The 22,038-nt window shown below is 41.2% G+C and overlaps 1 protein-coding gene across 1 annotated transcript in view; it reads left to right on the plus strand.

The window, feature by feature from the left end:
• Window positions 1-22,038, plus strand: part of ek1 (eph-like kinase 1) — a 106,588-nt gene that overhangs the window by 75,810 nt on the left and 8,740 nt on the right. The window contains 6 exon segments of the mRNA XM_072690749.1: window positions 8,437-8,504; window positions 9,093-9,218; window positions 9,610-9,795; window positions 17,506-17,567; window positions 18,509-18,718; window positions 20,363-20,512. Of these exon segments, the coding sequence (XP_072546850.1) occupies window positions 8,437-8,504; window positions 9,093-9,218; window positions 9,610-9,795; window positions 17,506-17,567; window positions 18,509-18,718; window positions 20,363-20,512 (802 nt within the window).

Here is a 22,038-nt window from a genome sequence, read left to right on the forward strand (position 1 = left end):
CTGAGCTTAATCCACCTTCTATTTAATTTAGCATGTTTTTTCTCTCTCGCTCACTGGACAGCCTTCAATTGACTTAAATAGAACTAGAAGTGCTAGCAAAGGCATGCTGTGTTAACCCTATCAAACCTCTCACTTGTGATACAACCATAGACTCTGGATTTTTTTCCCCTTCATTTAACTCATTTAACTCTGTCCTCAGAGCAGTTGGAACATATGCATGTCTGAGTTGTTTGTAGTAAAAGGGTAGTGGTTAGCGAGCTGGGTTATTGATCAAAGGGTTGTAGGTCTAAGTTGCTGCTGTTGAGTCTTGTGCAAGGCTTTTAATTCTCTCCGCTCCATGGGTGCCACACTGATCCTGTTTTTCTGGGAAGTTTAGAACTGTACAGGTATCAATGACAATAAAGGCACATTAAAGTGTATTAGCGTACATAATCAGGGTGTTCTGTATGCTGTTCCGTGTTTATCACTACATAAAAGAAGCATGGTGTTGTCTTTGGTGTTGGATGCACTGAAATAGATTCTGAGCAAAAATGCACACACACATTGACAACACAAGGGCTTGTTAGTGATTTGTTCATTCAATAAGTAACAATACGTGTGTGAGGGGCATTTCTGTTTATATATTTGCTTGCTCAAAAAGGTAGCATTTAGATATGACTTTAGATGAATATTTCATTAAAGGGCACTCATTAAAAAAATGAGATGTACATTACACTTTTGGTTCCAACCAACTGTAGTTTCTGAGATATTTGATGAAGTAGTATTTAAAGAATATATGCAATATAAAACAAATGTACTCAACATGCATCAGTGAGACTTGGGCACTCATTACCCTATCGCTGTTTCACTGGACCACTTTTGGAAAGTACTGACCTCTGCATACCGGGAATACTTCACAAGACCTGCTCTTTTGGAGAGGCTATAACTCACTTATCTAGCCATCATGTTTAGATTCTTATGCTTTCCCATTTTTCTGGTTTCCAACATATCAACTTCCAACACTAACTGTTCAGTTTTAGCCTAGCATATCCTTGATAGGTCTTGACAGGTGCCATTATAACAAGATAATCAGTAAGAGCCTAAATTAGCAGTGCACACAAATTATAAAGTATATTGAAAATGAATAGAATTCATTGTGTAACTTGACTATTAACTATGTAAAGAATAATGGAATTACATTTGAGTAGTACTGCCAAATGACAATACCTAAAGTTTAATCTTCATCACGTATCTACTTGATCAAACTCAGACAGGTTCACATGTAAAGTCATCAGTGTGCGTTCCTATGCTGGGAACTAGAGCTGAAGTGCAGTAATTACCAGTGGTAAGGCCATGGCCTATGCGCTCTTCATTTTTCTTTAGCATTTCAATTAGCGTAATGAAGGCTGCCTGACCGCTGGCCTCAGTGTTTCTGAACACCTCTCTGAGGAGCTCAGGATTTATGAGCGTGTGGATACACTCCAAAGACATCATCATTTCCTCCTTTCTTTATGAGCCAGGCGGCCGGAAATCAATTTCTCATTGCCTAGACAGGCTGAAGGGGTTAAAGACTCATCTCCAGAAGGCTAGGCTTTTTTCTCCCGAGTGACAAAGTCTGGTGGATGTCTTTGTAATATGCTTATATTTATAGAAGCTTTCCTAAAACTGCGTATACTTTGACAACATTGACGAAAGTCTTTATTGCTGATTGATGATTCTGTCTCCATGCAGCCTTTTTTATTTACCTCCTGTTGATCGTGGCTGTTGTTTTATGATATCATTTACATCTATGAGATCATTTTTAATGCATAACGCACCCTTTTATTGTCATTTTAGAAACACTGTTTTACGTGATTGGCATCGGAAAGCTTTAATCCCTCTTGGCCGTGGCTGTAAATATATCATTATTGCCTCTACAGTTTTACTACTGCTTTCCGATGTCAAGTGAGTTTTTGCCTTTTTTAGTGCGTGACAGTAATAGATAATTGGATGTTGTTTACTTTGGCTTTGGGCATGAATGGTATTTCAGGATGATCAGTTATAAAAAATTGTCCCGCATTTGTTTTTAACTCTTTTTGCGCTAATATTTTTAGTAGGCAGTGTTAGTGTTTCAGCCTTATCGTTGTCCGTATTGACAATACAAGCTATGTGTACTGTATGCTGGTCAGTCATTTTTGCATATATTTTCAAAGGACATACTGTAGGTTGGGATTACACCAACATGACCAATGTAGTACATCACCATTGCCCTTCATAAACAATGAAATGTCCACAAGCAAGGACAATCAAGTTTGTCCCGGAAGCAATGCTGGATGCAGGGAGCCATGCTGAAAGCTTGGTTTGCTCTTGTAAACATGCATGGCTGCTGCTTATACTGCATGTGGATCAGGTCCTTTGGGCCTCCTGAAAGCTACACAACCTCATTAGCTCAATGAAAATTCGGGCATCATGGCACAAGCTGGCCTGAGAGCCAAAACGAAGCTTCTCTGAGCTTGGACAACTTCATGCCTAGTGTGAGTTATACCACGAAAAGACAATAGCATGGACATGGAGCATAGAGTCTTTGCTCAGGCATGCTATCGAACCCTAGTCTAGTAATTAAGTATTCAAATATGTTTCGAGTATTTTCAATGAAATAACTATGCTATTCTCTCTCTCTCTCTCTCTCTCTCTCTCTTTCTCTCTCTCTCTCTCTCTCTCTCTCTATATATATATATATATATATATATATATATATATATATATATATATATGGAGAAGTCATAAAGAAACCTTGCCGTTCACATGCAACAGCATAAATTAATATGACATTTCAAAGTTACAGACATGACAGGAAAAATATCAGCCTGTGGGCCACCATAAGCCACCACAACATCTTTAGTGCACCTTGGTTTAGGTTCCTCATAAAATGAAAGGTTCCCTCATTTGTTGCTCTCTCTAACACATCGGTCGCAGTCCCCCAATCGATGTTCAGTTTAGTTGAAATCAGGTGACGGTGAAGCCATAGTATGAACATTCCATATTTTTTATACTCACTTGTGGATGTGGGCATTGTGATCTGGGAGGAGACCACACCATCAGAAATGCTTCATCATAGGATAAAGGTGAAAAGGTCAGAATATGGGTATCTTTGTATGGGATTGCAGTGACACTTCCTTCTATGAGGAAGTGGACTCAAAACTCAAATGCCAGCAACATGCTTCATAACTAAGCCACCAGACCCAACTGCTTTAGGGATTGATTTACATCACACATGCATTCACATTCACTTGTGGTGAGAGAGTGTATCAGAGGACGGGTCACTCTTTTGTCAGGGTTTAACATTCTATTCACACCTAAGTTTCTGATTATAAAATTTAAGAAATGCATATATTAATGAGCAATAATTATCAATATTGAATATGGACATTTAGATTGTGATACCATTTTTGAACATATCGGCTGTACAGCCCAGGATTGGTAGTATACACAAATGCAGAGCTTTGGCTAATCATTTTTTGTTTTTTTGGTTCAGATGACGTATTGCTGAAGGATGAGGGAAAATAGTTGAAAGAAGACCTCTGTGTTTCTGTCTGTCTGTCTGTCTGTCTGTCTGTCTCTCTCTCTCTCTCTCTCTCTCTCTCTCTGATGAACAATTGAGGGACAACTGAAACACATGTGTCAGCAATTCCACACCTCCACTCCTGTGCAATTGTCACCTGCAGATAGACACACAGAGACTAAGACAAAAGAAAAGCTGAACAAGACAAAGAAAGTGGGTCATAGACAAAAGGCTATTCAGCAATCAGTGTGATGCATGATGTCTTCATTGCCAAACAAAGGAGATTTATAAAGCAGATAGCAGACAGAGGATGTGTTAATCACAGACTCTGAGGCATTGTTATTTTTCCTTAGAAATATGTCAATAACCGCATATTTTTCAGTTAAAATTCAAATCAGCCCCTTCACTAGAGCGAGCTGAGAGAAGAAGTAATACTCGTTTACACCCTGGAGCGGGACCTCACAAACCCCCGACTGTGACGGGGGGAAGTGTTTCATCAGCGTTTCAGTGTTTGAAAAGCAGGGTGCGGCAGGTGCAGGGGGAGGGTGTGTGTGGCACCTCAGGGGTGTGTGTGGGGGGAGTGGAGGGTTGGTAGGAGGGTCGATTCACTCTCTCTGATTACCACATGCTTCAGTCAAACACACACCACCCCCCACAACCCTGCACCCCGCCTGCACCCCGCCTCGACTGTACTCTCAAATCCGGCAGCGGAGCTCTGCACTCAGTACAGATACACTGCCTGTCAGACAGTCATTTAGGGACACATTGAATTTAACAAAGTTACTTTTCAACCTGTTCAAAATTGCACATTTACATGATTTATTGAAGAGGTTTTGTTACATTTGATTTACAATCTGTATAGTGCCTGCTTTTTAATTTGATTGATTTCTTTTAATGGCAAAAAGAAACACATGGCAAAAATAATGAAAGCAGCTCTCTATTCGCAACACTAGCATTCAGAACATATTCAGAACATATTTTAGAGCATAATTTCTGTTTGCTGAATTGAACATATTGGGGAAAATATTGGTTTATAACCTCTGCAAACCCCTGCACATGGCATATTTGACATTTTTCTATATTTCCTTATTTATTACTCATACGCAAACAAGCAGTATTTGTGCAGTTCATTGTGCAGAAAGGTTTTCTGTAGGGCAAGATAACTGTTCCATTAATTAATAGACTACTGTACAATGATGGCACCTTTGCTATTGAAGACATTTTGAACACGAGCGTATGTGTGCATGTGTGCTGATCGCAGATGCACGTCGAGCCTCAGGCGCGTAAGGGGAGGCGGGGCAGTTGCTAAACAGGTGTGGTCTCTCTAGAGACTCAGCCGCCACCCTTCCCTTCATTAAAAGCAATGAAGAGGAACGCACACACAAGTACCCCCAAGACCCCCAGCAGACTGGTCCCCTGTTCATACTGAAAGAGACACCCCCAGACCCCCAGCTGTGCGGGGAGAAGCAACAGGCAGATTAAGGGGTAGATGAATGGGAGATTTGCCCAGCCCAGCAGTCTCCTCATTATGTAATAGACCCCCAGGCTGGGAGAGAGTGCTCCAGCCTGAGGCTCTAACGCTGAGCCTGGCCTGTCGAAGCACAGCTGAGACACTTACTGATCAGCTGTGTCAACAGTGGGCACGAAGGAAGTCAATATCCAGACCAAATATAATTAAACCTCACTCCGCAGACTGAACGGTTATGCCGCTGGACCTTGGAGTCGTCAGTTATTACTGGATGGAATTCAAGCAGTGGGCTCATGTGCGCTACTTTAAGTCGAATGTGTTGAGAAGCATTACACACAGGTCTACACAGGTTTTTTTTTTTGTTTTTTTTTACAATGATTTCATGTGTTTATGTATTACGGAAAGTGTACCATTGCGATTTTTCAAATATGTTGCTTCAGAACATACACTATATGTCCATATGTTTGTGGACATTCCTTCTAATTAATTAATTCAGCTACTTTACGTTGCACCCATTGCTGATTCAAATGTGTACATGCACACACACAGCTTGTCTAGTCCTAGAGTTGAAGTGTTACCAATAGAATAGTACTCTCAGAAGCAGATAAACATTGGCACCATGCATAATGCCAGTGGAACTGTGTTCTCTGGAATGATGGTGCTCCATCCAATACTTTTGGGATGAGTCACGTAGTTGGGGATGAGGTGGGGTGGTAATCATCCAACACCCTGACTTTACTAACACTCTTGTCACTGAATGCAGTCAGATCCCTACAGCAATGCTCCAAAAAGGTTTAAAGCCTTCCCTAGACAGTAGAGACAGTTCATTCATGCTCAAACTCTGCAGTAAAATATGAACCTTAACTAAATTATAATTACTGACCTACAGAGAGGAAAGAATGCAACATTTGGGTAGTTTCAGTCAGTAAGCCTGGGTGTTATTGATGACTTTTGTGATGGATAAGAATAAATAAGTATCCCAGAACAGCAGAATGTGTTGTATTTTTCATAAGGTAGTCTATATTTTCAGTAAGACAGTAGTTTTGACTGCTTCCTCTGTCATGATTGTAAGAAAGCCTGTGTATATCTGAAGTGGTAAGTTTATACCAGAAGGAAGAAGCATCTTATGACCTTGTTCTACAGTCCCCCTAGTGGCCATCCTGCTAGCTTAGTGGAATTCAACTGGTTATTTATTTATTTATTTATTGCTAGTTTGAATATGCGGTTTGAATAGAGTTTCTATTGTTGTATAAGAGATGTACTACTGTCTTTGTTTTTGTTTTTCCGCTTTGTTAGATCATTTTCATTACTGCAGCAACATCCGTGAGCGGGCCAGTCATGGGCTTGTTGAAAGATGTTTGTGTACATTAATGTAACAAGCTTACACTAATGGTCACTGCACTGCATATAATGGCCACTCCACTGTTCCATATGATTTTTTATAGTCGTTTTTGAAATGCTCCAAAATGATAAGTAAAACTCTTCTCTGAGTAGATGCGCCAATAGCAGTTTTAGCAGCTACTGATGTGATTTATTCTTTACAACATTACTTTGCTTCACGGCACAAACCACCTAAACCACCAAACTGAAAACAAGCAGCAAACAAGCCTCTGCTCTTTTAGAAATGCCATAGACTGCAGGTCTCGTTTTGGCGATCAGCTGTGTAGCTTCTATCGTTGGCATTAATATTCAACGGTAAACGTCCACTGTGCATGGAGCAGTATTGAGCTGCGCTCCTGTGGGAGTAGCTTTAGAGCCCTTCTTTCCTCCAGCTGGTGCCCAACAGAAGGCTGAGGCTCAGTGCTGCTCTGCAGAAGTTCAGCTGCTGTCCTCCAAATGGGCCCCTCTGCTCCACGCTCAGACCATCCAGGCTCTGAGCACCCCTTTTCCACCGTGTAATTATTATGCTCGGTCAGGCTCTCTAATCACATCTTTGCCAGTGAGCTCAGTCAGAGATATGACATGAAAAGAAAGAAAGAGAAGCAGACAGTCTTAAGAAGGATTAAACGAATAATTAACACAATTATCAGTTTGAAATCCTGCACACTTCCTCCCCTGTGCATTCACATATTCATTATCGAAGGTACTATTTATTTCATGACCTTTGGGAAAGAGGAGGGCTACTCTGAAAGAAAAGGTCTGAGGTGAGGGAATTTCAATGCAGCCATAGCTGTAATAACTGGGCCAGGAGACAGGGAAGGTTAAGCAGTGAATGAAAGGAGGACATGATACTAAAAGACTGAGTCTCAGTCTGGGTTCTCTGTAGCCCTTGACATCTAGTTGTTGCAGTATTTGCTATACATTCAGTGGGCATTGCATACTTATTTAATTGGTTGAATGTAGAGCCTGTATATGTCACATGGGTTATAAGTTAGAAACAGTTATTATTAAATAACAACATGATTTTGTTATTATAATCATTGACTGTAACTTCTAAAATCAAATAGCATACTGGTAAATGACTGATTCTCAAGGGATTTTACATTAAGCAAAGTAGCTACAAACATACTTTTTTACTGACTTTAAACATGTTATATGTTGCATATGATTGTCATTGTCAACAGGCAACATCGCTGGCTTTGCATAACAGCAACCAAGATGACTGGACAGTTGCGTCCCAACACCCAAAACATTTTGACAGATGTTAAGCTGTTTATTTTTATTTTTTTAACTTCATCACACATGAGGCCAAAAGCATACATTTTCAGCTCCTCAGTAGGTAAAACACAGTTTACTTTATACTATATAATTTGCCAATTTTGTCAGTAGATGGCCATCTGCCCATTTGTTTATTTCTTTCATTGCGTGAAGAAACAGCACTATTCCAAAAAATCTGGTGTGTTTAGCTTTGGTGCAAAAACCCAAAACATCTGTCAACTCATTGGCCCTGTGTTCTGGAGATCGCTAGTTTGATCCCCGGTGATGCCAGTCTCATCCGTAGCTAGGAGTCTCACCAAGCACAGTTGGCCTTGCTCTTTGGGTGTCAGTGCGATGCTAGTCAGTGTGTGTGTGTGTGTGTTTGTTGGCTGATGTAACAGAACTGGCAGTTAATGTTTTCCTCCAAGAGTGTTTGGCTGTACAATGACTTTGCGTTAGTAGCTGTTCAGAATGATGCAGTGACTAAAATCTATATTAGCGTGCATCATAGCATCATGTAATAGGGGAAATCCTAGTCCTAGGGAATTGGACTAAATGACTAAAATTATTCATGGGATTGTTGAATTACATGTTTTGGATTTCGTGGGTTTATAAGGACCTGTAATTTGTACAATTAAGGTGATAAAGTGGTTGATATGTGTTGATATGTGCAACTTAATACATCTGATCCAAAACCAACCTGCCATAAAATAGACATAGAAACACAGACATATAAATCTTAGATCAGCACAAAATATATTGCTGCTTGATAAATTGCTTTGGCTTGATCCATGTTTGTGTTTTGCTTTAGGCATTGTGGCTACATCAAAGCTAAGCAGGACCCAGAGGAGGAAAAGATGCAATTCCAGCACGGACGAGGTGAGAGAACAACCCAATAAACCAGAATGTACATTTTAAATCCACAAAACATGAACTCCAGACTGAGAATCGGGGTAAAAAGCATGCACAGTATCCCCTGCTTTAGCCACTGAGGAATGCTTTGCTTTAAAGTCTTGAGGGAGATCGACCACCTTGACATCTCTCAACTCACTACATGTCCTCATAGCATTACAAATTCAAGTTCCAGAGAACATTTTGGGGTTATTTGTGCTAGTTAGAACAGACACTCTGCAATCGCACACTTGGGTTTGCACTTTCGAAAACAGGCAGAACATGTTGCTCTCGCAAGCTGTGCCATTTGTCAGTAAGTGAAAGCACTGTGTGCCGAGGCTCCCTCTGTTGCATCCACTGATAAATGATGGCACAGATCACTTCAGTTCCCTAATGTGTGTTTTCTCTAATGACACTTTTCCTGCCTGCAAAAGACAATGCTTAATGAAGTTGTAAATGTGGCGCGCCCCTCCTTTAGGGAAATGGATGGTTTTGCTAATGAACGAGCAAAAAACGACTTCAGAGGCCGTGCCATTAACCTCACTCACTCCTGCTGCTTTTGCTCCTGTCTTACAGTCCAGCTTCCTGGCAGCAGGACGTACATCCATCCTCACACGTACGAGGACCCCAACCAGGCAGTGAGGGATTTCGCCAAGGAGATCGAAGTCTCCAACATCCGCATAGAGAGAGTGATCGGCGCTGGTAAGTCTGGACCATCAAGAACTGCAGTTGACGTTTGACAGCTGTCAGTTATGCAAGAACATTACAAACCAGCAGTACGGAAGCAGGCAGTGATTTGCTATTTAACCACACAATACAGCATGTTTATTGACGTCTAGTGTAGTGAATAAAGCTACACTACACTGGTCTCTAACAAATTTCTACTTTTAACATCAGTTTACCACTAAACATCTTTGTATGCCTACACTGTAAGGCTAAATGTAAAAGTAGAGTTAATATAAAATTATGAGCATGAGAAATCCACTGGAAGATTTGTAGTGTAGTCTTTAATTTTTTGTCCTACAATGTGGATGGCAGCAAACTGAGCTGTGGGCTAATGTATACTGATTGATAAATTACTTTCTCACTCTAGGTGAGTTTGGGGAGGTGTGCAGTGGGCGTTTGCGTCTGCCCAGTAAGAGGGAGATCCACGTGGCCATTAAGAGTCTGAAAGCAGGGTACACAGAACAGCAGAGGCGGGATTTCCTCAGCGAGGCCAGCATTATGGGCCAATTTGACCACCCAAACATCATCAGACTGGAGGGAGTCGTGACCAGATGTGAGTTCCAGTTCTTTACACACGTTTGCAGTATGAGTACATTATTTGGAATGAACAGCTAATACAGTTACAATAATGAGTACAGTTACAGAGAGGTAGAAACAATTCAAATTTATTTTTACCTGAGGAGGTTGATTTAGCCATATCATAAGAAATGCATGCCTATGTATACTTATTAGTTTACCTTTCTAAACACAGACCAGACCAGAGTTCTGTACAAACTGGACTGAAATCTGTACCTCTCTGTAAAAGCTCACCATGCTATAGTGATGCCCTAATCCAGTAAATCAGCAGTTTGGTGATGTATTGAGAATTGGCTACTGGCTATCCATGTGCGAGCCTCTGTTTTACTGCTGTTCCACTGCACTTTTACTTGATTGTGTTTGCAAATGACTAAAATGTGTTACATTAACTAGTTTAAGCAGCTGTCTTATATATATATATATATATATATATATATATATATATATATATATATATATATATATATATATATATATATATGCTTCAAAATAACTCGGATGAAAATATTTTCACATTCACTTTAATTAAAAGTTAAGAAGGTTTTTCCCCTTGTGATTTTGAGTTAGTGTTATATACTGTCTATACAAACACAAAATCGTATCAGATGACAATCAGCTCATACTCTGCATTAAAGTCAGTTTAGATCAGATCCAGGAGCAAAAAAACTGGATCAGGACATCCCTTCCATTTAATACCAATAAGAGCTCTTTTGGGAGGGCGTCTAACACCATGTTCCCCTACGTCTGTAACATGATTAAATTGTAAGTGGCCTCGGATGAGAGTGTGTGCCAAATGTCATAAATGTAAATGTGTATAAAACAGCAGTCTTTCATGCATTAACCTGTCTTCTTGAAACAAATGAATTAACAATGTCTAATTTATGGACTTAATGTACAAAAAACTTGGCTTAGTTGCCTGCTCAATCAGGCAGAGTGAAATTTATTGACAGTATGATTTCAGTGTGATTTTGACAGTTAATATTTTCTCTCTATAATGCTTTCCCAGAATGTATGCTGTGCATAGAGCACCACACGTCTGTACAGGTGGAGATACAGATATTTTCAGAGCAAAATAGATACAGATAAAGATGATGGGCTGATGTAACCACACTCACACATATACAGATACAGATACAACTGCTTTTGAGTGTCACCCCTTCTGAATTGCAGCACATATGTAGGATGTGTAAAGGTGCAAGAGATTTCCTCTGTTCCTCTGCCGTCCCTGGCCTTGCCTTATCTTTAGGAATAAACAGCATGTGCGGAACATGAATATTTCATGGCTATGAATATGTATTATGTGAGCATTGCTATATCGGTAATACACTGCCCTACTTAATGAGACTATGCATGATATTGGAGAAGCTGCCTGGGAGTACACTCTTAAAAATGAAGGTGCTACAAATGGTTCTTTGAGCGATGCTATAGAAGAACCACATTTTTAGATCCATAAAGAACCATGTTTCAACCTTTTAAAAGCCTAAAGAACCTTCGATAGATAGAGACGTTCTTCACACTCTCCACACACATCTCTATTACAAACATGGTTCTTCTTTATGGTTCCAAAAGTGGTTCTTTTATGACATCGCTCTAAGAACCATCTGATGCACTTTAATTTTTAAGAGTGTAGCTGATCATTGTAGCTGTAACCCAAGATAAGAGTGAACAGTGTGTAACAAAAGCTCCGCTCGATCCGTAGACAAAGAGATGGAGAACAGCAATGTTTAAATCAATTCTTCGGAGTCGTGCTGTTTCCTCCATGCCTTGATTTGCATTACAATGTGACAGATGAGGAACTTAGCGCTAATGAACAGCACACCCAGAGACGCAAAAATTGGAGCCTATTAGTCAGTTAGGATAATGGTAGTGATAATGATGGCCACCATCATAATGCATCCATTGAACCTCGCCATGCGTGTCGCAGTATAGTAAGAGCGGTGTTGCCATGTTACGTGCTTCAAGGCTCTTGCAGAGTGTGTTGTGAAAGAGGTATGTTGCGCAACAACATTTGGAGGTCACTATTCAGCTATTATAGCTGTTGTTGATTGCTGCTTTGGGTTGCTGTTTTTTCTTTCTTCCTTTTTCACCTCATCTGATTACCACGAAAGCCTCTTTAACAACAAAGCCATCCATACCCCATGCCCCGCTGTTTAAATGGTGATAGTAAAAACATGTAATTGGATGTGGGTTTTTGGGAAGAAAATGAATATTCAATCAGCCGCACGTATTAACAAAGCATTAATCCATCCAGCATTTCTCTGCCAGTTCCTCTGACTAACGTGACTAATGCAAATCATGGTCTCTTACTTTGCATTTATCCCAACGCTTTATGTGAATGTGGCACCGGAAATCAGATCCTCTTTCCTCTCTCCACCACAGAAAGGCAAGGGAAATCACAATTTCTCCACTCACATTATGCAGTGCTACACTAAACTGCATTAGGCTTTTACTCCTTTAGTAAAAGGATGGGCTAGTCCCCTCCAAAGCCAGACAATTTGAAAGTTAACATAGAGGAGTGAATTGCTGATAATGCACCTCCACCTCAGGCTCATAGAATGACAGTCACTTCTGTTAGATAGCTATCTGGGATAGCTGTTATTTCCACCAGTAACATTAGAGTTAATTGCAGTGATTTTGAAGCTGGCTTATTGCCTCTGTGTCTCTATATTTGCAGGTCTGGCATTACTATTGCTGTCTGCGGCCTTCAGAAGGTTGTAGATTCATATGAGTCTGGAAGGAGATTTAAAAAGATATTTTATAAACAATTATAAATCAACCATTCTGCTATCTGCAAAGTAATTTACAAACAGAGAACTTTTTTACCCAATTTTTTTTCTCAGTTTTCCTTCCCAATTTTAAATTAAGCCAATTACCCATCCCACTCGTTAATACTCTTCACTATCACTTGTAATGCTCCTGACACTGGTAGAGAAAAGATTGACACATGCTTCCTCAGACATGTACAACCAGCCACTGCCTCTTTTTGAACTGCCACTAGCAGCATCACACTGAAGTGATGTGAGGAGAGAGTCCAGTTGTGCTCTCTCAGGTTCCGGCATCTTATGGCAGGCAGTGTGACCCAGGATTGAGATTATTGATCCTCGGGTCATAGTGGCAGCACCATTGTCATGGGATGTGCAAATATAAAATGTTTAAAAACATTTAAGCTATCTTAGCAAGTTGTCCCCAGAGGAGACCGCAAGCTGCGTAAAAAACATCATCATGGGATCTACAGGTAGCTCTTGCCACAGTTAATATCAAAGTACTGCATCTACCATCAGAAAGAGACTACACACGTTTGGGTGGTGTGCAAGGACAAAACCCTTGCTTTAAAAAAAAAGACATCAGGGCAAGATTCATCTGTCTAAAGCACGCGGTTCCAGAAGTCCTGGTTTGTTTCTAGGTGTTCTCTGGCAAACTTCAGTCTTGCCCTGATGTTGTTTTAGTTAAATGACTGTACCTCAAGCTATTAACTAGGGAAGTACAGTGATGCTAGACGTATAACACCTGCTGACTCTAAACTTAAAAAAAACATGATCTCCTTCAGACAGTTGTTCAGATTTGGCCTACATTTCAAACCCAAATTTGATGGGCTACTATGCTGAAGTATCTGCATTTTGTTCATTGTGTAACCCTACAGAATTAAATATAATGCTAATCCAAGGAGATTTATTCCCAATTTTGTCTATTTATCAATGCTTATGTACACTGGCATGAACTGTATATTTATGACAAATGTTGGATATTGGTACATCCCTACTAATCTCATAAATTATTTACATACTTGCATTGCCTTTAGATTCATAAAGCTACAAGAAAAACACTCTTAAAAAGGTGCTATGGAAAGCACCTAACCCCCAATTGCTCCCTCTGTGCCAAGGTGGCTGCAAACCGTTCAGGGCGCGTTCTTATGATCACAAATTCACTAGTGTGAGAGGCGTATGAATGGGGCTGGAATTCTGCTGCGCTGTTCTGCCATGGCAATAACATGTGCTTTTCTAGTTTTCCCTTTCTTTGATCAGTAGCTTAGAAGTACCACTTTTGGTTCTCTAAAGATCCACAATTGCAATAGATGTGTGAGTGTGAAAAACATTTCAATTGGTAGAGAACCTTTTCATCAAGTGTAGGTTCTTTAAACCTTTTTAAATGTTCCTCACACTCACACATCTATTACAAACAAATGTGTTTCTTCTGTGGCATCACTCAACAAACCATTTAAAGTAAAGTTAGTTGTAAATGTACATAAGCCTGATGGAACAAACCTCTATAAATGTTTACATATGTGACTCATTATGAAAGGCTTATGTAGCGTAATGAACGCTGCCCTTCAGTGAAGTGTTAATGGTTTCCTTGTTTTTACAAATGAAGACTGTACACAAACCAGTTACTTTTGCTCCATTTACAATGACAAATGTTGTATAGGTCAAAGGTTTACAACTCACACTTTCACACTTGCGCTGCTTGTTTCAATCAGCTGAACTGGAAATAATTAAACCAAACGTAAGAAGTTAGAGGTGTTCTGAGGCCTTTACACTATCAGGGCACCTATAAGGGTTAAAGTGTGTCCTTGTTTGCCTCCATGTTGATTGGGTGCGATGTGAAAGATAGAATCTTGTGCTGAGTGTCAGAGTAATTTCACAGGTCATGGAGCAGCCTGATGATGCTGTGTAGAAGGGGACTAGAGGTCAGTGACCCCAGCACGCTACGTTATAGAGCCAGCTGCCAATCCAGTGCCTCTCCACAGCATAATGACTCCCGCCGCCAGGCGGAGATGCATTAAAAGAGGAAGAGAAGTTTGAAGAAAGACAAGGCCGGTTTGTATGTATACCGGCTGACAGCAGGAGAAAGACAGAGAGTCTGAGTGTAATTGTGTTGGAGTATGAAATGCGGCTGTCACATTACACAGGGCTTAAAGAGCCGGTGTATCATTATCGCCTCCGACAGAAAAATTAGACCATGATTGAGCTTATTGTAATGCAAATGAAGCACCAGCTGAAAGAATAGAGCCAGAATAGACCTTTATCCTTCAGCCCATCTTAACAAAAACACTGAGCTGTCATCGTCTCCATTATAAAACCATTGTGCTGTTAACCGCCAGAATAGTAGGCTATCTCCAATCTGATAACATGCATCGGCTGTCTGCCTCTACTGAATTTGAAGCTAATACGGTTTTAGGTGTTTTTCCTGATGGGTCCTGGCTAAGTGGCTGTGATTGCAGTGTGGGCAGGGGATAGGCAGAAGAGGAAACATGATGGGTTTATTTTTGACCTCGAGCATCCCTTTTGGCTGGTCATCCGGACATGCGCTGAGCCGAGACTTTAGAGTGAATTACACTGGCAGAAAGGATTGGTTATAGAAAATCCTTAATAGTCTGGGATAAGGCTTAATCTGTGTCCATAAAGGCAGCACACATGTATGCGTCATCAAAAAAGCATAGTCGTAAATTGATAAGATTCATGATGAGATTTCTGATGGGAGGCTTTATTGGAATATCAGTCATTTAAACAATGAAAAAAATGAAAACATGTAAAAAAAAAAAAGGCAAATAAGTGCCTGTTCATCCAATGTAGAACATAATTCTAAAATTTCCTGGATATCCTGTTGAGGTAGTCGTTTGCAGCAGATTCACGATGGTGTCCAATCTGGTCATTGCCCTGTTTTAATCATACTCCTTTTAGCATTAGGCGAGACAGTGTAATTATATAGCACACCTAAAAGCGCTGGCCGCTTCATTGTAGGACATCAATCACGTGCCATAACCAGCAGCCATGGATGAAAAGCTCATGACTAATTTCCATAATGAACTGATCACAGAGCCTTCCGCCACTTCTTAAGAAATGAGCTCTCCCTTTGTAGCTCTAAAATAGAAAATCGCTTTTGGCTTCTTCATCTGAAGGTGCTAAAAGAGGTGTGAAGGGGAGCCATGTGCATGTATGTTTGCACCCCTTGTTCTGCTGGCCGTCTGGATATGTATAAGTAGAAGAGGGCAGGTCAGGGTTTAGATGCGAGCCTGGCTTACTGTCAGAGCGATTCGTCCCACGTCGCTTCGTTAACACCCAATTTGTTTTGATGACTCTCTGACCTCGCCACACTCGCCATGCGATTTACTGTCTGATGAGCGTGACGGGCCCAGTGGTGATTTACTGAAAGTGACAGCTTGGGGGGATGCAGGCCAAGCTTCATTCAGCTGAACACCACACCCATAGGCGCACACCAAAGCAACAGGAGTAGACCCTATAAATAGATCGATTTGAGTGGGGTTTTATTGGGTTAAATTGGTTTGCATTTCTTTGTTCCTCTGGCACTAAAGGGGGACAATAATGCAGTGAGGCAGTTAACGCAGCTATGCCTTTAACCTTAGCCGTAACCGCCTCCTCTAGATTGCGTTCAGAAATTGAAAGCTCTATGTGTGTGAAACCCGTGTCCTCGAAGGCCTCAACACAATTTCTTTTTGACCTTAAAGTGTTTGCACTGCTACAGGAGCTGAGAGTAGGCAGCAAGGCCAGAACCAACATGTTTAACCCCTCAATGTTTAACTCCTTTATATATATATACCTTTAAAGTTTAAATTAATTTGAACCCTTAAATGACTTATATTTTCCCTGTGTCCTATGTATCTCTACATAAATTATGCATATTATTTAGTATTTATCGAATAAATCATAGTACTAAATAATGCGCATGAACATTATTGCTGAATACTAAGTCTTCAGTTTAAGGAGTTGTCAGACAGTTCTTAGACTTGCAAATGGTGTTCCTCAAGGCTCAATGCTAGGTCCTGTGCTGATTCGTGATAATGACAGGAGGTGTACCCGAGGCTCGAAGGGCACGCGCAGGGAGGGTTTCCCATCAGGCCTGTCCGATTATTAGGGTGGATTAGCCCCCGCTGTTGGTCCTGTCTGAGCCTTTCAGCACAGGTGGGGGGGCCCAGGCTGTTGCTGAACTGATTGACATTTTGTTATTGCAGCAGAATCAGGGGAGCATTTTTAATCAGTTTGTGACACGCAGGTGTGAACCTCTCTCTTTTTCCCCTTCCTCCGCCCCCCCCACACACCCTGGCCCCATATGTGTCGCTGGCAGCTGCCAGTGCCGAACGCCAGCGAGGTGAACACTTTTCCCATTAGCAGATTTTTGAACCCCTTCCCTCCTGCTCTCGCACCCCTCCTCTTCTTCCTCGGCCAATTCATCACCGCATCCCCCCCAGGAGCCCCCTCCCTCCTTCTCTCTCTCTTTCTCCCCCTCCATCTCCATCCCACCATAGGAACTCATTACCATTCATGGTATTTCTGGACAAAGATATTCTCTGAGGACAGCTCACTCTAATTATCTGCCTGACTGTTATTGAGAGCTTTGATTAGGGGCTGTCACTATGAGTAACAGGCAGCAGGTAGAGAGGAGAGGAAGAGAGGCTGGGGGTCCATGAGAGGGGAGGGGGGCTCCCACCGCTAACCCACCTCCCCCCACCCCTCACCAGTTTTTCTCTGTCGGTTCAGAAATGAATTAAATATGGGACGTAAAGAGATAGCCTTTTTTTTGTCTCCCTGCGATGTCTTTTTCGTCTCCTCCTTTAGAGAAATGATTACAAAAACTCTTTCTTTTTTTGTTTCCCTGTACCCTCTTACTCTCCCTCCCTCCCTTTCTGTCTTTCTCTATCTCTCTCCACCTGCTTCTTCTTCCATCTCAATAGGTAAGCCTGTGATGATAATAACAGAGTACATGGAGAACGGATCGTTGGACACATTCTTGAAGGTGAGCCTTTCTTGTTCTCTCTCCTGAACATGGTCATTTTGCATCCAAAAAGGAAACAATGTGAAATAAAACAAAAGCACCCTGCCAGTCACAAACAGAATTGGGCGTACATTCTGATCTCACATATTCTATTTAGCTCCCCGTCTCTCTGCTTGTTTCCCTTTTTAACCAGTCAGCCATAACTTGTGAGGGATGGAAAAAATAAGCAGGGGGAAAGCTATCAAGAAATAAATAAAGAAAAAAAAAGACACGATGATGTCCATGTCAGTGCGTTTTATTTTCCCATGATTTATTTCCACTGCTCACATAAAAAAAAGCAATAGGATTATGACAGTCACTGTAGCTAATATCTTATGAATAAGAATAATAGCTTATGAATTAAGAATTGCTCACCAGTAAATAAGACAAAAACCCTCCCTCTGGATGATACTTTCTACCACTGAGGCAAGATACCCGATAGGAAATGAGCCACAAATCACAGAGACGAGCACACAAGGACAATACTGGCAGCAGTTAGACTGAAGTCACAATCAAGGATTTTCAGCTCAACAAAGGGAAAGCCCTCAGTGTGAATTTTTTAAATCACTAAAGGAGGGGATTGGAAGGCTGTGAATGGAAGAAGCAGCAGCCATGGACACAAAGACATATTTAAAAGCTCAAACTCTTGGTTTTCAGGAGCACTTTTCATGAACAGTGGAAACAGTGTTCTCTGTTGTGGTTCACAGTAGAGATTGGGATGTCAGATCATCTCAAATGTGTCGTCGTGGACGATCAGTGGGTGTATAACCATGCCAATTTTAATAATCAAAAATATTTCACTAATTCTCATTTAGGCCTTTGCTACTGTTGCGTTTGGTATTTGATCTTTTAGAACTTCATATGGGAAGGTTTTATGGGGTTATTTATGCCTGTGGTTGATAAACATTCATAAATGTGTGCAGAAACACGACGGGCAGTTCACAGTGATTCAGCTGGTGGGAATGCTGCGAGGCATTGCTGCTGGGATGCAGTATCTCTCAGAGATGAACTATGTGCACCGAGATCTGGCGGCACGGAATATACTGGTGAACAGCAACCTGGTGTGTAAAGTATCCGACTTTGGACTTTCCCGCGTGTTGGAGGACGACCCAGAAGCAGCGTACACCACCAGGGTGAGAGGTCATATTCATATATGAAAAAGAACAGATATGAGACAAAGAGGCCTTATTGAGGCCTTCTTATCCTGTTTTATCTTCTCGATAAACTCCTCCGTTTCTACAGCTTACGTCCCTGTCTTCTATTTCACGTTGTGGTGAAACTCACTCCTCTGATATCCAGTGATGTTGCCGAAGTCTGTCGAAGGACAGACTTATTTTAGAATTCTAATTATCTCTTTACTCTGTTCCCCCCAGCGTAAACGAAATGAAACTAGAATGAAACACAAATGGAAATCCAGCTCCATCCATTTGTAGAGCAAGAATTGGGTCAGTAGTGGCTGTTTGTTGAGAGCCTTCCAGGATGACTGTGGAGGTGATGGACAGCTAAGCCTACTCTCAGCAGGGAAATACAGCCTGTTCTGCAAAATCGCTACTGTAGGGCCCTACATTTTCACTTTACTGTCTACAGCAACTAGACTGTATATGGTGGTGGTGGTCGGGGGTGCCTGTGTATAAGAGAATTGAATGTAGTTTCTGTGGACCATTCTAGGATGTAATTATGATTATGATTTATGTTTTTTTTACATAACAGAATAGATATGGTAGAGCCACTACCTTCAGAATATATTTTTACCCCATAGTCAGAATCCATTTTTTCTTCAGAACTGTATCGCTTCTGCCCCTGAGGCCCGGTTTAAAAGGCTAGGACAGGCACCCCCCTGGCTGAACATGGCAGCATGGCACTGGGACATGCACTCAGATGCGCCGTAGCAACAGGGAGCTGTGATTACCGTGGAAACCACCAGCTGGGCAGCACAGCCGATAACAGTAGATGCTTCCTCCCAACGATCTGTGAGGCACCAACAGGTGGAATTACAGCTTTATGCCCCATCAGACTCCCATCACCAATCAACCTGCCTGGCCCTGCAAACACAGTCCTCTGAGAGAAACGGTGTGTGAGAGAAAGAGAAGCATAGATTGAGACGGATGAAAGAGTCTCCCCGCAGGGTTTAAGTCATTTATCCTGGGCCTCCGATCCCTAACCCACCGCTTGTGCCAAAGAATCACAGGACAAACAGAACCTCATTGAGCAGAACTCTCTCTTACTGTGATGTACAACATCAGCTAAAGTATGCAATTTTACACCAACTAGGTGTATAGTCCAAGCAGAGCGATACGTTCAGAGCTCGTACAATAGGTTCCAATGTTATTTATGCTTTAGTTAACTGCAATTGCTAAAGGTTGTGGCGTAGTAGTAATTATTAGCTCAGTAAAAAGGTTTGCTTAACTGAGATGAACCTGCAACCTGTTCAGGGGGTGTTCCTGTACTGCGCCCAGTGATGTTGGGTAGGCTCCATACTCCCTTTCTGACCAGGAAGAAGTGGATACAAAGATGAATGAATAAAGAAAATAATGATTAACTAAATATTATGAATAACCTAATTTGTGGGAAGGAAATTATTTTTTATTTTTATGCTTTTTTGAAACCAGTGGGAAAAAATGACATAAGGGCTGAAACAGAATGTAAATGTGATTCATAATGTAACTTTAATAAATAAATAAATGCAAAACAACTAAATTAGCACTTAGTCTAATTTAAGGTGGCTTAGACCTTGACAGAATGTAGAAGTCACTGATGTGTTTTTTGGTCTCTCACAGGGAGGTAAAATCCCCATCCGGTGGACCGCCCCCGAGGCCATAGCCTACAGGAAGTTCACCTCAGCCAGTGACATGTGGAGTTATGGCATCGTCATGTGGGAGGTGATATCGTACGGGGAGCGGCCATACTGGGAAATGTCCAATCAAGACGTGAGTCCGCTCAGACTTTACATACATTCAGTTCGAACAGCCGAGGATGTGGTTATAGCTCCCTATCTACAGTCTGTAGCACAGATATGATGTATAGAAGATAAATCATCCAAAGGAAGCACTGTAGCAGAACCTCCATAAGCTAAAATGATAGATTGTTTGCCCTTGGCCTGTTGCCCTCCTGTCATGGTCTTCTGCTTTCTTATACATACTCACAAGTACACACACTTGTTGTTTCACAATATCAGGATGTGAAGTCATACATATATGGCCCATATGTATTATGTATGTTAAAGCTGTGATATTAAAACCTCTCCACTGTTTGTACTTGTTAGCTGGGCTTTGTGTGAACATTTAATGATGGATAAAACAGTAGAAATTGTCCTAAACTCTTGTTAAATTGATTACATTAACAACATGAATTTTCAATGGAATTTTATTCCAAGCCATTTTGGGTCAGTTCCATTGGCCAATTCATCATGAAATATTGACACAATCTAAAGAGCAACTACCATAATTTACATTACACTAAATTGACAGAAGTATTGGGACACCTGCTCATTTGTTTCCTCCAAAATCTAGAATATTAAAAAAAGATTTTAATATTTTGTTGGAGTAACCCCCTCCTGTCCAGGGAAGGCTTTCTGCTAGATTTTGGAGCATTGCTGTGACGAAGTTGATGGCATTCAGTGACAAGAGCATTAGTGAGGTCAGAATGTTGGGAGGGAGCACCATCATTCCAACAGTACCACTGCTCCACAGCTCAATTCTGCTTTCTACCCTTCTAGCTCACACCTGGCATTAGGTTGTGTTGCTAATAGGTCCATGTTTATCTGCTCAAAAGAATATATTTGACAACTCTTCTTCACAGGGACTAAACATGCTGCATGTGTACATTTGCACATCTGTGTCTGCAGTAGGTAGAACTTAAAGTAGCTGAATGCATTCTTTAGAAGGGGTGTCTTTAAACATTTGAACATATAGTGTATGTTAAAACAGATTTTCTAAGCCTAAGTTAGTACAGTACAAATGTAACGTGTGTTTTCCTCAGGTTTTTCAACACTTTCTAAGCCTGAAAATGTACAGAAACAAGTCCACAAACATGCATACACATAGTGCGATGATTGCATTGCCAGACCTCCCAACGATCTCTCCATGCACTTTGATAGAAACATCAGGAGATTTTGAAAGCCGCGAGCTGTGCCAGGTAGCCGCTCTCTCTTTCATTTTGGCCCTACATCATGTGCGGCTCTGCAGATTACCATCAGGCCACAGCGGAAGAGTTCTTTTCCGCCAAAGCACTTTAATTCCCCTGTACCGCAGATCCCCTAAAGAGTGCGATTTTGCAAAGGTAAAAGAATAAATGCAGCTGGTGTAGGGGGAACATTTCCAGGTTTCTTTTCGCAGGGTGCTTTTTTTCCCCAAAAATCCATCTCGGCTAGCTTTCGGCAAGTGTCTTCACATCAGAAACATTTTCATTTATTCATTTCCACCTTGGGAAGCATGCTGTGCCAGGAGGTTGGTGC

The sequence above is a fragment of the Salminus brasiliensis genome, chromosome 1, assembly GCF_030463535.1.
Source record: "Salminus brasiliensis chromosome 1, fSalBra1.hap2, whole genome shotgun sequence".
NCBI classification, from domain to species: Eukaryota; Metazoa; Chordata; class Actinopteri; order Characiformes; family Bryconidae; genus Salminus; species Salminus brasiliensis.